This window comes from Eulemur rufifrons, chromosome 14 (assembly GCF_041146395.1).
Source record: "Eulemur rufifrons isolate Redbay chromosome 14, OSU_ERuf_1, whole genome shotgun sequence".
NCBI classification, from domain to species: domain Eukaryota; kingdom Metazoa; phylum Chordata; class Mammalia; order Primates; family Lemuridae; genus Eulemur; species Eulemur rufifrons.
The window spans coordinates 13,776,170-13,792,715 of NC_090996.1; the positions used below are offsets into that span (position 1 = coordinate 13,776,170).

The 16,546-nt window shown below is 47.6% G+C and overlaps 2 protein-coding genes across 2 annotated transcripts in view; both read left to right on the forward strand.

Annotated features, from left to right (window-relative positions):
* The first annotated feature begins 379 nt into the window (after positions 1 to 379).
* Positions 380 to 16,546, forward strand: part of RADIL (Rap associating with DIL domain) — a 65,997-nt gene continuing 49,830 nt past the window's right edge. Inside the window, exon 1 of the mRNA XM_069486620.1 lies at positions 380 to 914. Within this exon, the coding sequence (XP_069342721.1) occupies positions 380 to 914 (535 nt within the window). The remainder of the gene's footprint in view (positions 915 to 16,546) is intronic.
* Positions 13,614 to 15,542, forward strand: PAPOLB (poly(A) polymerase beta). The gene has a single exon (XM_069485994.1). The coding sequence runs from the start codon at positions 13,614 to 13,616 to the stop codon at positions 15,540 to 15,542; it is 1,929 nt and encodes a 642-aa protein (XP_069342095.1).

Consider the following 16,546-nt stretch of genomic DNA (forward strand, 5'->3'; position numbering starts at 1 on the left):
CTAACTTCACAGAAATCCGAACCCTGCGGCAGAGCGTGTCTTACCTTTGGTGACCTCATCGTGCTTCCTAGCAATGGCTTTCCTTGAAGGGCACCTCAGCCCATTTGACCTGCTTGTCGCTCTCAGCCCCTGCAGGCTCCAGTCACATCCTCTTCTCAGGGGCTCTGCTGGGACTGGGACTGGGACTGGACCTGGGGTGGCAAGTCTGCAGGCCGGGACGCCCAGGGGCCTGTTACGTCCACTGGGGCTCTCTCGAGTCTCGCTGGCCCTTCATGCTCACAGTAGCTGGTGCTAACCTCTTCCTTTTCCCTCCCAGGGCATGGCCTTTCCCCACCCTTTGGCTACAGCCTCAGTCCTTGTTCTTGATGACCTGCCCACCATGTTTTATGGGACCAACCTCATCATGTCTCCACCTGCCAAGGGCAAGCTGAAGCGGCAGGGCCAGCTGTTGTCCAGCGTTCTGTCCCGGACACTGAGCTACAAGCACCGGGACCTGGACCCCACCTTCTCCAGCCGGGGCGCCAGCGATGACCCCTCCGAGCTCTCCACCCAGCTCTCTGCCCCCGGGGTCCTGAAGGTGTTTGGGGACAGTGTCTGCTCAGGTACCCACTACAAGAGTGTCCTGGCAACTGACACCTCTAGTGCCCGGGAGCTGGTGAAGGAGGCGCTGGAGCGGTATGCCCTGGACCCTGCGCACGCCAGCCAGTATGTGCTGTGTGACGTGGTGGGCAAGGCCGGGGACGCCGGGCAGCAGTGGCAGGCCCAGTGCTTTCGAGTGTTTGGGGATAATGAGAAGCCTCTCTTGATCCGAGCATTTTGGAAGCCCCGAGAAGGCTTATCTCGGAGATTTGAGCTGAGGAAGAGATCAGACGTGGAAGCGCTGGCAGCCAAGGATGTGGACACAACGACAGCAGGTGAGGAAGGGGTGGAAGGCTCCGGAAAAGCCGTGGGTCTGAGTGCTGAGAGGGTGGTCAGGGGAAGATGAGTGGGAGTTGTGTGTGAGTGCCTTCAGGGGCCTTGCTCCTCGGGGGTGGTGGGAGCCTGTGTCGACAGCTTCCTCTTAAGTTCACTGTTTTAAGATCAACTGTCTTGGAAATCGTACTGTCCATACTGCAGGATGCCTGCTGGTGTCCTTTAGTGGCTCCTGATATGTTCTCACAGGATTTTAGGCCAGATCCGTCCTTTTGTCTAATCAGATCATTGCCCAGCTCTTTGTCCAGCATCTCGTTAGCTGCAGAGAACCAGGCTCGCCTTGTTACATGTGGGGTTACAGACCCATCACAGCAAGTCCCTCAACACCTGGGACCTGGTGGGCATGTTCGGGGCAATCAAGTGAAAAGATAGGGAAGGAAGTCGTCCCCCAAACCCTCGTGGCCTAGCCGGGGTGCAGGGTCTCAGAGGTGACCAGGGTGCACCTGGCGAGCAGCGGGGCTGAGGGCGCCTGGGCGGCTGGAGACTTCCTTGGGGCGGCCCAGCCTGGGGCAGTTGGCCATTGGCCATCTGAGAAGTGCCAGGGGCCTGGGCCTGTGTATTTGTGTCTGGTTATTACTCAATTGGTGGAAAGAGGTTGACTGTCTTAATAGGTGCACCATAAAAAATAATTTTGTCAAATCCTGAAAGATTCTTTAATTTATTTCAGATCATGTTTGACTTTTTCTTAGTTTCCTACAAAAACCCTTGCTTTACACAATAAAGGCTTGTGTTGCCTAGAGTAGGAAGGGTGCTTAGCTGATGCTGGGAAGGGACCTCGCTAATGTCTTGTGTGCATCGTGGCTGTTCCTTTCCTCCAGTTCTGTTCCTGGTGCAGCCGCTTGCCCTTTGTGCCAGCGTGGTGGAGCGGTGGGCCTCACATGCCATACTTCATCGGGCCTGACCGGGACCCCATGTCGCACAGCTTGGGGTGTCGCACAGCTCAGGGTGCCACACAGCTTGGTGTGCCGTGGCTGGTGTTCTACAGCAGTGACCTTCTCTGTTACTTTAGGCAAATCACGTCCCCTCTTGTGGCCTCAGTTTCCCGGTCTGGAGAATGGGGAGAATGATACGTTCCTAGCAGGGTTAATGAAGTGACCTGTGAGGACCCCTCAGCAGGTGCTGCTGTTACCAGTGGTCAGCGGCTTGTTCTGTGTGCACGCAGGCAGTGCCTACCCAGGACGGGGTGGGGTGCACAGCAGGCTTGGTCCTGGCAGGCGGGAGTATTTTGTCATCAACGCTGTTTAGATTTGCTGGTACCTGGTGACAGTGAGAAGCAGACCAACTTGTAGTTGCTTTTATTATTATTCCTAAAGTCTGCTCAGACAAGCAGCCCAGGCTGCCTGCACCCAGGGCCCCCTCCCCCACCCCATAGGCTGCTGCTTATGGGGTTTGGTTTCCATCCTGACCTGTCTTGTCACAACCCAGTGGTCCCTGGAAGGGCCAGTGATCCAGTGGGAGGGAGGTGGTCCCTCCCACTCCTCATTCTGAAAGCCTTCCCGTGGGGTCATGAGAACCCGCAGAAGGGAAGGTGTGTGGGCGAACAAAGCCAACATTCTGCACGGGGACAGAGGCTCTTTGGTGGACGATACAGAATCGTGGCTGCTGTTCTGTGCAGTGTCGCCTGTACCCCGTGGATAGTGAAGAGAGTGTGGGATGGGGCCCCCTCGGGGCTGCAGAGAGCGGCCAGGGCTGCTGCTGCGTAGCCCGGGGCCAGCACTGCCTGTCCCAAAGTCCTACTCTATGTCACCTGGGCAAGGTAGAGCCCTTGGAGAGCCGGCTCTGCTTGCACAGTGATTGCTGGCATAGGACTGTGGGGGCCAGACTTTGTGTCGCAGGAAAGGGAGCCTGTTTCACGTGTATCTGCCTCTTGTGGAGTTGTTCCTGGCACGTCGGTTAAGGCCAGAGCCAGTACCACTGCCCACAGCCTGTTTAGCTTGGTGACAGTTTTTCAAACCTTTCAAAGAAAGAGTCTATGACCAGTCTCACTGACACACTTGTCCTGGCTAGAGTGGGTTGTGTCACCTGCCTGGAATGGCCCCTGGGCCCCAGAGAGTCGTCTCCCTCACTGACCTCGGCGTGGTCCAGGTACTCCTGTGCCTCCCAGCCACGCCAGATGATTTGAAGTGGGACGCTGTCACCACCACGCACACGTGCTTGTGCGCGTCACAGAATGTTACTGAGCTCCTTTGTGGAGCGGGGGAGGAGGCAGGCCCTGGAGACGGCTACCTGTGTGAGCTGGGCCTGCAGGGGCCGGGTCCACCAGGAGGCCCCTGCAGCCGCGCCAGGGCGGCGTCTGATGTAAAGTCCAGAACCTTGAGGATGTGTGGTTCAGGGACACAACAATGTGCAGTCGCACACGGAATTGTTCCCCTGCGTGAGGAACCTCATGGCCTCTGGGGATTTGGAGCTATCTCTACACACGTTCCCTCACTGCTACTGAGGCCTTTCTCCCCCGCCTGGGAAGAGCAGGGCAGGAAGGGCGCTGGGCCTTGCCTGCTGCCCTGCAGCGCAGTGTCTCCCTGAGACACAGAAACGGGGGTTGCTGTGCGGTGGTGGTGGCAAGAACCGGGGGTGTTTCATGGGAGCAGCTTCTATAGCAGCTTCAGGTGACTGTTAGCCTGAACTTGGGTGAGAAGAAAGGTCTGGAGCTTGGCAGCCTTCCTGGTGGAGGAGGCTCTTCCTGGCATTGCTAACACCCACTAGGTCTCCTGCTTCTCCCTGGCAGCCCGTCTATCCTGAGCCTCCTCAGGCGCTGATGAGGCTGCCACGGTGCCTGCTTGTCCTGAGAGAGCCCCCAGTGCGGCCCGTGTGTTGCCGTGGGGTGGCATTTGGTGCAAGGAAATCAGCATGACAGAGGTGGGTGCTGTAGTTTTCAGAAGGATGGCAGGATGGCATCTGCCCCTGCAGAGCAGGCTGGTGAGTGCCAGCACGTGCCAGGCACCTTCATCCCCTTCATTCCTTCCCCAGGGGACCACAGGTGAGCTTGTGCCTACTCCCCAGTGAGAGGACAGTCTGGTCTCACCTGGACAAGATGGTGAAGAAAGGAAGAGACTGCCAGCCTCTGTGTGTGTGTGTGTGTGTGTGTGTGTGCGCGCGCGCATACGTGTGGGCATGTGCACGTGTGTAAGAATCAATGCCGGCCCTCCCCGGCCTCAGGTTGTTGGATGCTACTTTCCGTTATTCCAGTTAATGTTCCTACAGTGAAAGCCTCACACTGATTCTGAGTCAGCCGGGCTGCCGGGTCCTGCCAACTTGAGAGGGCTCCCCAGCAGAAGCCAGTGGTGAAAGTGAGTCAGCGAGAAGCTTCCCTGAGGGCACCCACCCAGTTCTCACTGATCCTCGAAGCCATTTTTACGCATCGGTTTTTGTTTTCATATTTCAGTCTTGCATTTTCATAGCTGCCAGTTTCCGCCAGATTTCCAGAGAATCAGAATATTGAATACCTGTTTTGGGGGAGAGGCTGGTTCAGGTGGGGCTGTGACCCGGCTTGTGCCACGAGGAGAGGGCCTGGGTCTTGTCACTGAGATAAAGACAGCAATCAGTTGTGCTCACTGGTGACGGCAGGGCCATGTGGTTTTTGTCAGGGGCTTGGGAAGGGCCACAGAGCAGGGTTTACTCGTGTTCACAGAAGGAGCGAGGATTCAGTCAGCTCAAAGCGTTGGAGGGCTTCCTTTCCCTGTTTCCTTCCTCTCCTTCCTGCCCTTCCTCCTCTCTTCCTGATAGAAGAGTGTTTAGACTGGAATTTTCCAGCTCAGCCTCACTGGCATTTCAGGCTGGGGTGTCTTTGCTGTGGGAGGCCCAGGGTGCAGAACAGCACCCCAGCCTCCTGCCCCCTCACCCCCCAGTTGTAATAGGCAAAGCTGTCCCCTGGTGCAGACTTGCCCTTGACTGAAAGTCGCTGCTTTGGACCTGCTGCCTATGCTCAGGTGAGCACCTCACCATTGGGGCCAGGTGGCCGTGTGCCTACGCAAGGCCATCAGGCCCAATCTGACGGTCACCACGCTTGCCTCTCCTGGGCCACTCTGGGAGGGCCATGGGGTGCCTCAGAAGCCCAGTGTCTTGAGGACGGTGACATGCAGGGCCTCTGTTTGTGCCTGTGAATGCCTTCCTGCAAGGCCTTCGTGGCCTTCAGGGCCCTGGCGTTGGTGTGTTCTTGGGAGGCCGTGGCTCCTCCTTTGCTTTGGACTCCTTCTTAAAAAGGAAAGCTTAGAGAGTTTTTAAAGCCACTGAGATTTGAGGTTATCTCTGTAGGCTAAACAAAGGCCAGGGACACCACACCAGTAGTCACTGGGCTCTTGACTGATAAACTGCCCATTGAATGTCTGGTATACAGTAGGTGCTCATTAAATTCCTGTGGAAGGGTTGGTGCCCTAAGAAGAGACAGCTTGCAGCTTCCACCTGTATCCAAGACTCCGGAGTGGTATCCATTTTCTTTCTGGGTAGGTTGGGGAGCGGAGGTGGGAGGGGTGGCATGTGGATGGCGTGGCCGCCCAGGAGCATGGGCTGTGGCTTGAGCTGCTGAGGAATGTGCTGCTCTGGCCACCGGAGCATGCTGTGCCACCCTCCCTTCCCTCCGAGCCCTGCACGGGAGGTGGCAGGTGGGGGCAGATCTGTTTCATTGCTGAGCGCCCCACTCTCAGTTTGCGTTTTGTCATCATTCATGGACTTGGGCTCCCCTGGTGACAGCCAGGAATGTTCAGGCTCCAGGGACCGCCACGTGCTCACGTGAAACTGCTGCTGCCTTCGTGTGCTAGCTGTGTGCTGTGAATTCTGTGCCCCCCGCCCCCAGTCCCCCATCCTCTTTGTGGTGGTTCTCTTTTGAAATATTTTTCTTCCACTGTAAATCAGATTTTTAAATAACTCTTACCTAGTTTGAAGGAGGTGAGCTGGATTGTTTTTCCTCTTCTTACTTAGGAACAACTGCCTCGTGAGTGAGACTTCCTTTCCAGTGTACGCTCAGTGATAGAATCATTGTGGGAAACGTTTATTTTATGTGGTTTGGCTAAAACCAAAACAACCCCAAACTTTTTTTCACCAGCCTAAGACTAGGAAAGTAACTGAACTTTAAACACATTTTTGGACATTTCCAGTTCAAAGAGCAAATAAAGTTGAATGGTTAGTTGCTCACAGCCAGTTTCATCCTGCAATTTACTGCTTGGATTTTTTTAAAAAAATTAATAACTTTCAGTTTTATCATAGAAGCATCAAGTCAGAAGGAGGCTTAGCAGCCCTGCTGTCCCCTGAGGGTGGTGGCCCCCCCAGTGGCAGCACCTCCTCTTGGCCCGGAGCCTGGGGAGACGTCCAGCCGCATGCGTGTGGGGCCACTGATGGAGACGGTTAGCGTCAACATGGAACACACGGGAGGGCATCACTGGCGTAAAATACCTGAAAGACATAAAGTATAACAGGCTGGCAAAAGGTGGCCAAGGGGGATGTTGCAGGAAGCGTGTCCCTGCGGCGTGGGAGGGGCTGCCTCTGCGGAGAAAGGCCCTGTAGGTGTCAGTTGAGGGCGGGGAAGAGTACCAGTACCAGAGCTTCTCAGCCCTCACATTCTGCGATCCAAGTTCAGAATTCTTGATTTTCCTTAGCATTTTCTCCAAAACTGGGATCTCCAAATTATGAGAGTGTATGTTTATGGTTGTATTGAATAACTAGTGATTTTATAAACTAAACATTCACTTAACTCATATTTTCCAAAACTTCCTTACTGTTTTATTGAAATTGATTTAAAAATTCTCGAAGTGTATTTTTAAAAATTCATTAGCATTTGCTGTCTAGCTAGTGCAACAAAATGTCCTGATTCTTGATACCTTTTTGTGTTTTGCCAAATTTCAATAAAATGAATCAACCTCTTCAAAGTTGTCTTGCAGCAGGCAGACATAAAAGCAGAATTTTGAATTTGATTAAATGGAAATAGAGATCGCACTTTGTCCTGTCAACAACTTGAAGCATTTCCAAAGAGGTACAAACAGTTATGTTACGACTAGTATTTAAACCATGTTAATATTTGTTGATTCTCAACAGTGACCTATAACGTTGGTTGAAAGATTTTGGGGGATGTGTTTAAATCATATTGTGTCTCTCATGATTTTAGGTAGTATACTAACATAGAGAGAACTGGCCAAATATCATTCTTTTGTTTGGAGAGTTGAAGTGGCAGGAGTGTTGCCAGGGGTTTCAGATACATCCAGAGTGAAAGCAGCGAGCCAGGCCTGCGTCCACCTTCTCTGCTGCCATCCTGGCACAGACTGAGTGTCCCTTTGTGGAAGAGCACAGATCCTCAAACGCCTGCGATAGGTTTGAACAAGACAAGCAAGGGTGGGAGGGGTTGACCTTATTAGTGCTGAGACATGTTTTAAAGCCATGGTAACTGAAACTTGTGTTTTTAGGGGCAGGAAAGGACAAGTAGACCAAGGGAACAGAATGGTGAGGCAGAAGTAGATCAAATACGCTGTGGGAATTTGATGTGATCTAGAGCACATCACAAATCCTGGGGAAAGGATTTTGTAAATGGTGTCAGGACAATTGGCTTCAGCTATAAGGAGAAAAATAAAATTGGATCTTTACTTCAAATGCATCAAAGACCAGATGTCAAAGGTAAAATTATATAGCCAAAAGAAAAATTTAACAAGGTTTAAAAAGTGTGAGCTATAAGGGGAAAAGGTTGAAAGATTCGACTATATCAAAATTGAAGATTTCTGTTCAACCAAGGACACTATGTAGATAAAAGAAAAGATAGGCGGGCCAGGCATGGTGGCCTCATGTCTGTAATCCCAGCACTCTGGGAGGCTGAGGCAGGAGGATCACTTGAGCTCAGGAGTTCCAGACCAGCTTGAGCAAGAGCAAGACCCCATCTCTACAAAGCAAAAATTAGAAAACTTTAGTGAGGCCTGGTGGTGCACGCCTATAGTCCCAGCTATTTGGGAGGCTGAGACAGGAGGATCACTGGAGCCCAGGAGTTTAAGGTTGCAGTGAGCTATGATGATGCTTTTGCACTCTAGCTAGGGTGACAGAGTGAGACTCTGTCTCAAAAAAAAAAAAAGAAAAAAAAGCGATATACCAAAGAAAATGTTTTCAATATCTAAAACTGATGTGATGAGTAACTAGAATAACAAATGTTTAAAGATCAACAAGAAAAAGACAAAACACCAAATAGAAAACATGAAACAGGTGTGCTGTGGAAGAAGGTGAAGCCAGAGTGGCTAATGAGCACAAGAGGCGATGCCAGCCTCACTGATAACATCCCTGGTGGCTGGCTCTGGCTGCAGAGGAACCTGGACAGTCACATGCCTTGGCTCTCCAGCCTTTCTTTTCTTTCTTTTTATTATTTTTGACCATTCTTCTAAGTGAAGTAATTTAAAATATTCTTTTTTTTTTTTTTTTCCAATAGAGACGGGGTTTTGCTCTTGCTTAGGCTGGTCTCAAACTCCTGAGCTCAAGCAATCCTCCCGCCTTGGCCTCCCAAAGTGTAGGATTATAGGCATGAGCAACCGCACCCGGCCTACTCCAGTCTTTCTAGTGGAAGGCAAAGAGGAGGAGGCTGTGAAGGTTGGGGATAGCCAATCTGCAGTCTGCCATGGACGTACCATTCATACAGAGCAGTTCATTTCCCTTGAGCGAGAGACTAATGAGGGTCCAAGTCGCGGTTATGAAAGTTAGTTTTACTCTGTTCTGTAGCCACACACTGAATGCCTAACTCGGGCCAATCATCTCACCAATATGGGTAACAGGTAAGAGCAGAGAAAATAAAGCACAAGCTTCTTTCTTTCTTTTTTAAAATCTTTTGGCAGAAGGTCTGGTGGATCGATAATATCATTTTCTTTTTTCATTGCTGTTCTACCCTCAGGAACCCACTCTAGTGTGTTAATGAATGCCATTCCAACTCTTATATATTTAGATATATATTTATCTTTAAAACATAAGTATTTTGTATAATGTTTAATTTACATAAATAGGATTGTAATATAAAGCTCATTGTTTCTTTCTTTCTTTTGGTGTTTTTTTTTTTTTTTTTTGAGACAGAGTCTCACTCTGTTGCCCGGGCTAGAGTGAGTGTCGTGGCGTCAGCCTAGCTCACAGCAACCTCAAACTCCTGGGCTCAAGCGATCCTCCTGCCTCAGCCTACCGAGTAGTTGGGACTACAGGCATGCGCTACCATGCCTGGCTAAATTTTTTCTATATATATTTTTAGCTGTCCATATAATTTCTTTGTATGTTTAATAGAGATGGGGTCTCGCTCTTGCTCAGGCCAGTCTCGAACTCCTGACCTCAAGCGATCCTCCCGCCTCATCCTCCCAGAGTGCTAGGATTATAGACATGAGCCACCACGCCTGGCCTCATTGTTTCTTTTGTAACTCACATTATGTTTTTAAGATCCACCCATGGTGATCTATGTAAATTCCGTTTATTGCTTTTGACTGATGCATAGTTTTCCATGATGTGCATATACTACATTGTCCATCCCCCTAATCATGGGTGCTCAGGTTGTGTCCAGCTTCTTCCTGCTACAAACCGTGGCATGATGGACCTCTCAAGGGCTTGTGCAGAGTTCTCTGGGTTATTCTTCCAGGAACAGAATTGCTGAATTATAGGGCATATATCCCCTTCATTTCCTAGTAAGCACCACTGGACAGCAGCCCCTTTAGAATAGCTGCCGACAGCCGTGAGCCTTATCTGCTTGCAAGGCCCTCTGCACCCTTAGGCCGTGTCTTAGTCCGTTTTGTGTTGCTACAACAGGATACCTGAGGCTAAGCAATTTATAAAGAAGAGAGGTTTATTTATCTCAGGGTTCTGCAGGCTGGAAAGTTCAAGGGCATGGCCCTGGCTTCTGGTGAGGGCTTCTGTGCTGCATCATAACATGGTGGAGAAGGTCAAAGGGGAAGCGGGAGCATATGAAAAGGGAAAACCTGAGGGGCATCCTCGTTTTACAACAACCTGCTCTTCACGGGAACTAATCCATTCTTGCGAGAATTAGTCTTGCCAGAGCAAGAACTCACTCACTGCTGTAAGAATGGCACCAAGCCATTCATGGCATGGCCCCAACACCCACTAGGCCTCACCTCCCGACACCACCACTTTGGGGATCAAATTTAAACATGAGTTTTTGTGGGGACAAACAAACCCCATCCAAACCATAGCAGGCATTGACCATGAGGCTCCCCCCACTATCACCACCAATGACCCAGGATAAGTCTCCTCTGGAAACACTTTCAAGTCAAAAGGTATGGCAGTGGAGGGGAGTGTTAAAGGCGTGCAATTGTAAACACTCTCTATAGCCATCTTGTGTGAGCAGCCGTGGACTGTGTCATTAAATGACTTCCTAAGAGTCACAACGTGTAGATTGAAAACTGCCCCTCTATTAATCAGAATACAAGAAATGGGTGGGTGGGTCAGGAAGAACATTCTGGGCAGAGATAACAGCATTATGCAAAGACCCTGGGATGAGAGAGAATGAAACAATGCAAGGCCCTGGCAGAAGCCGCTGTAGCTGGAGCTAGGGGTAAGTTGTGGGAGGCGAGGCTGGGCAGATAGTCAGGGGAAAGAGCAACCTGGGCTGTTACTTGTTTTGGATTTTACACTAAATGTTAAGGGAGATCACTGAAGGGGTTGAAAGACCACTCTGGATCCTAGGTAGAGAACACTTTGAAAATGTCAGTAATAGGAGATTAAGTTATTGTAGGACTCTAGGCGAGAGTTGATGGTGGCCTGGACCCGAGTTATGGGGGAACAGGTGGAGAGAAGTGGATGGATTCCAAATGTATTCTGGAAGTAGAATTATCAGTATTTGTAAATGAATTAGATGTTGAGGATGAGGAAGGTGTCAAGAATGGCTCCCAGGTTTCTAGGATGAACAGTTGGGTAGATGGGGTGCCATTTCCTAAAGTGGAGACTACTGCGAGAGAAGCAAATTATAGGGGAAAGAGTAGGAGTTCTCTTTAAGCTGTGTTAAGTTTTGAGACATCCAAATAGAGGTGGCAAATATGGGCATTCAAATAATATGGATCTAGAGTTCAGAAGAGAGTCTGACTATAAAAAATTAATCTGAAAGTAGGTGATATTTAAAGCTGTGGAAATTGATAGATTACTTAGGTAGTGAACGTACATGCAACGAGGAGAAATGAGGGCTTACTGTGGAAACTGGAGGATCTCCAACATTTAGAGGCTAAGTAATGGAGAGGAATCAGCAAATTAGACTGAGCAGTGGCCAGACACGTAGAACATAGCACAGAGTGTGTTGTCACGGAGGCCAAGATTAGGCTTCTATAGTTCAAAAAAGGTGTAGATCACTGGGTTCATTTGATTGGGCAACATGGAGGTCACTAAAGGCCTTTCTGATAGCAGTTCTTCTGGACTGTTGAGCATGCAAGCCATTGAAATGGGTTGAAAAGAAGGTACTTATATTTCTGGCAATATTTGGGATTCATTAGCTTGAAAATCTTTCTATATAAAGTACCTGGAAATGCTGGATGAATAGAACAAATCATTTTTAAGTGCAAAGTTGAGTACCCAAGAAAATAAAGGAAATCCCTTGTGGTAAAAAAAAAAAAAAGGGAGAGATACCTTGAAACCTCAGAATCTTAGCTGATTCTGAAACTATAATTGCCCTGGAAGCATTTGTCAATCCTGGCAACTGAGAAACTTAAGTTTAATAGCTACCCAAGAAGAGACAGAAAGGCCTTGAGACCCTAAAAGTAGGGAGTTGGAATTGAGAGCCCCCCCCCCCCCCGCCAGCCAACCCAATACAATTGGAGTCCTCAAAGAGTGACATGTTGAGTGAAAAGATTGGAATAGCAAGAATCTGCTGCCTGGTAAAAGGAAATGTCAAAGTTGCCTTTCTTGGCCAGTCGCACTGGCTCACATCTATAATCCTAGCACTCTTGGAGGCCAAGGTGGGAGGATTGCTTAAGGCCAGAGTTCAAGGCCATCCTGAGGAAGAGCAAGACCCTGTCTCTACAAAATACAGAAAAAGTAGCTGGGCATAGTGGCACATGCCTGTGGTTCAGCTACTTGGGAGGCTGAGGCAGGAGAATTGCTTGAGCCCAGGGGTTTGAGGCTGCAGTGAGCTACAATGACACCACTGCACTCAGCCAGGGCGACAAAGTGAGACAGAAAAAAAAAAATTGCTTTTCTTGTGTTGGGCTTTGAGTGAGGAAAACTAAAGACTCTTCCCTAGAACTGAAAACCACATATCCTCTCACATGTATTTGAGGTTCAAAATTACACCACCTACATGGTCTGGATAATCCTTGTATAAGAAATTAAATTATATTGCATGCAATTTGATAGTGTATGAGGTAAAAACAAAGCAAATCTTTGGAAGGATACATTCTCTATACAGGCATCCCAAGCCCCACCTGAAATGAGCTCATAACCCCAAATTGCAAAACACAAGAGATAATGCCACTCTAAATGAGCCAGAAAACAACAAACTATAGAACTAGATTCTGAAGGGCATTAGGAATTGGAATAATTAGTGATAGACTACTAAATAAGTATGTTTAACATGGTTAAAGAAATAAAAGGTGGGAAAAACACCCATGAAAGAACAGTGCCATCCAAAGAGGCAAGGAAAATTTAAAAAGACTGCTTCTAGTAATAAAAATATAAGTATTTAAGTGGATACTTCAATGATGCTTAAACAGCAGACTAAAACTGAAAAGAGAGTTAGAGAACTTGAAGGTAACCTGGTGTCATCCAGAGAGAAAAATGGGTTTAAGAGACGTAGAAAACAGAATGAGAAGGTTTATCACGTGTCTAAATGAAGAGGATCAAGAGAATGCTAGGGAGAACATATTCCAGGATATGTCTTAGAATCTTCTGGAGGTCATGAAATGAAAAGTCTGACTCTTCTGATTTGGAAAGCACAGTGTATCATCATGTAAGAGTAATAAAAAAGAAACCTACCCCTGGACACACAGTGGTGGAATTGCAGGACAGTGAAGACAGATTTTTACAGCTGTCAAAAGGAAAAGACAGATGAGCAGCAGTTTATCCCGAGGCAGAATTCGCAACAGGAACCAGAGAAACCAGAAGACAGCAGAACAGTGTCTTCAAAGCATGGCCAGACATAACTGTCCACCTAGAATGAAGACCTAGCTAAACCATCATCCACGAACCGACTGCAGAAAGCAAGATGCGAGCCATTTCTAGATTTCTAAAGGATACACGCGAGGGCGAAGGAGGCCTGAGGATGCTTCAAGAAGGATGTAGATCTGCGATGTCAGAGAGGAAATGGTGAGGAAAGAAATAGATGGGTAAAACTGGGTAAATGTATAAAACAGGAATAATAACAGGGTTGAATTTTGCAGGTTAAAGGCCAGGGTAGAAAAGCCACCGCGCCAGCGGGTGGGTCTGCGAGTTCTGAACCCGCAGCTTCCGCGAGGCCTTGCAGCGGCGGCCGGTGCGCAGGCGCCTGCGCGTGCGCGGTCCGTTCTAGAACGCTGCCGCCTAGGGGCCCCGGGCGCCATGTTGGGGCCGAGGGGAAGGAGGAGAAGTGCTTGAAGCGGGGGTGCAGAGCGGGAGCGGGTCGGACCAGGGCTGGTAGGAGCCCCGCCCCTCCCGCCTCAGCGGATCATGACCCGGGAGGTGGCCGCGGAGGCCGCGGTCGGGGGGCACGTGCCCTGGCGGGGCGGGCTCTGAAGATGATGCCGTTTCCGGTGACAACCCAGGGCTCACAACAGACGGCGCCGCCACAGAAGCACTACGGCATCTCCTTCCCTATCAGTCTAGCGGCCCCCAAGGACACTGACTGCACACTTACCCAGAAATTAATTGAAACCCTGAAGCCCTTTGGGGTGTTTGAAGAGGAAGAGGAACTGCAGCGCAGGATTTTAATTTTGGAAAAATTAAATAATCTGGTAAAGGAATGGATACGAGAAATCAGTGAAAGCAAGAGTCTTCCACAAGCTGTAATTGAAAATGTTGGGGGAAAAATTTTTACGTTTGGCTCTTACAGATTAGGAGTGCATACAAAAGGTGCCGATATTGATGCGTTGTGCGTTGCACCAAGACATGTTGATCGAAGTGACTTTTTCACCTCATTCTATGATAAATTGAAACTACAGGAAGAAGTAAAAGATTTAAGGGCTGTTGAGGAGGCATTTGTCCCAGTTATCAAACTGTGTTTTGATGGGATAGAGATTGATGTTTTGTTTGCAAGATTAGCACTGCAGACTATTCCAGAAGATTTGGACCTAAGAGATGACAGTCTGCTTAAAAATTTAGATATTAGATGCATAAGAAGCCTTAATGGTTGCCGGGTAACTGATGAAATTTTACATCTAGTACCAAACATTGACAACTTCAGGTTAACTCTGAGAGCCATCAAATTGTGGGCCAAATGCCACAATATCTATTCCAATATATTAGGTTTCCTTGGAGGTGTTTCCTGGGCTATGCTAGTAGCGAGAACTTGTCAGCTTTATCCAAATGCAGTAGCGTCGACTCTTGTACGTAAATTTTTCTTGGTATTTTCTGAATGGGAATGGCCCAATCCAGTGTTACTGAAAGAGCCTGAAGAACGGAATCTTAATTTGCCTGTATGGGACCCAAGAGTAAATCCCAGTGATAGGTATCATCTTATGCCTATAATTACACCAGCATATCCACAGCAGAACTCCACATACAATGTGTCTGTTTCAACCAGGATGGTCATGATTGAGGAGTTTAAACAAGGGCTTGCTATTACACATGAAATTTTGCTGAGTAAGGCAGAGTGGTCCAAACTTTTTGAATCTCCAAGCTTCTTTCAAAAGTACAAGCATTATATTGTACTTCTGGCAAGTGCACCAACAGAAAAACAACATCTAGAATGGGTAGGCTTGGTAGAATCAAAGATCCGAATCCTGGTTGGAAGCTTGGAGAAGAACGAATTTATTACACTGGCACATGTGAATCCTCAGTCCTTTCCAGCACCCAAAGAAAATCCTGAGAAGGAAGAATTTCGTACAATGTGGGTAATTGGACTGGTGTTAAAAAAGCCAGAAAATTCTGAAATTCTCAGTATCGATCTCACCTATGATATTCAGTCTTTCACAGATACAGTTTATAGGCAAGCAATAAATAGTAAGATGTTTGAGATGGATATGAAAATTGCTGCAATGCATTTAAGAAAAAAGGAACTTCATCAACTATTGCCTAATCATGTGCTTCAGAAAAAGAAAGCACATTTAACAGAAGGTGTGAGATTGACAGCTTTGAGTGACAGCAGCCTTGAGTTGTCTGTAGACAATGAAAATAGCATTTCTGTACCTTCACCTCCTAGCACTATGAAGATTGGCCCACTGACTGACAGCTCTCAAGGCAGAAACAGTCCTTCCCTGACTGTAATGGCAGCATCTGTGACCAACATACAGGCTACTGAAATTTCCTTGCAACAAGTGAATCCCAGTGAAAGCTCAAGGGTTGCGTTGAGTGAAAGCGTTCCTCAGACTGCCTCACAACCTGCCACTTCTCCACCACCAAAACCCACGGTCTCCAGAGTAGTTTCTTCAACATGTCTGGTGAGCCATCCACCCAGACCTTCAGGAAACACAGCAACAAACATACCTAATCCTATCATAGGAGTCTAGAGGACATTCTTACCTCATAAAGAAGAAACAAACAAAACCAAAGTAGAGACGAAAACTTTGTAAAGAGACAAATACAACTCTATTACAAACGATTCAGACAGGGCTTCTGTGTTGGCCTCTCAGGAAACATCCAGTATAGATCTTTCCAATATCCCTGCTAATCCTATTCCTATTATCAAGAATTCAATAAAACAGATTGAATGGATAAAAACAACCTGAAAGGTCCATAAACAATATCTGCCAAGTCAACTGTTGTCTTCAGATACTAAAGAAGGAGAATGAAGGGTACCACACTAGATATGACTTGAAATAGATTTAGGGTTGTTTGGTAACTTTCTTTACTGGCACTAGTCTCGATCAGAAGTCCAGATTAGTATGTGAAGTAGAGATACTATTGTTGATATGTCAGACTATCAGTGTGTCAGCAACAGTTATATTAACTATTTCAAAGGACTACTGCCCTTGAAAGAACCCTCCGGCTATATTTATACTCATAACTGACATCTGGACTGGATTTAAATTTGATGCATTGTTGGGAAAGTTTGCAATACAAACTGGTATCAGAATTTCTTATACTGATGATGCACTTTATGTATATTTTTTATTAGAAAGTAGAACCAACTAGATTTTTCAACTTCATGAATTTTAGTTTTTATCCTGAAGAGGTTTCTTTATTAATCTTAAAATTGGATACCATTGTGCAGTGGCAACACTATACTAAAGAGAAAGCATAAAAGTACATTTAGCTCAGTCCCTGTAAAGTAGCTATAACCCTTTAGAATAAAATTCAACTTTAGGGTACGTATTTGACATCAAGACAATAATTAGTCATTGGTTTTGATGGGACATGATCAAGAAATGATACTTATTTTATCTATAGAATTGTTTTAGAGAGTATATAATCAGCGATCATTTTCTTTGAGCTTAACAAAGCTTCATATTCTCTTGTCCTCAATCATTTGTCCTAAAAGAAAAAAGGCTTTTTGCCTTCCCCTCTTGTCTTG

Excerpts from the sequence above, each read along its gene's own strand:
- PAPOLB (XM_069485994.1), top strand. The coding sequence starts at position 13,614 with ATGATGCCGTTTCCGGTGACAACCCAGGGCTCACAACAGACGGCGCCG.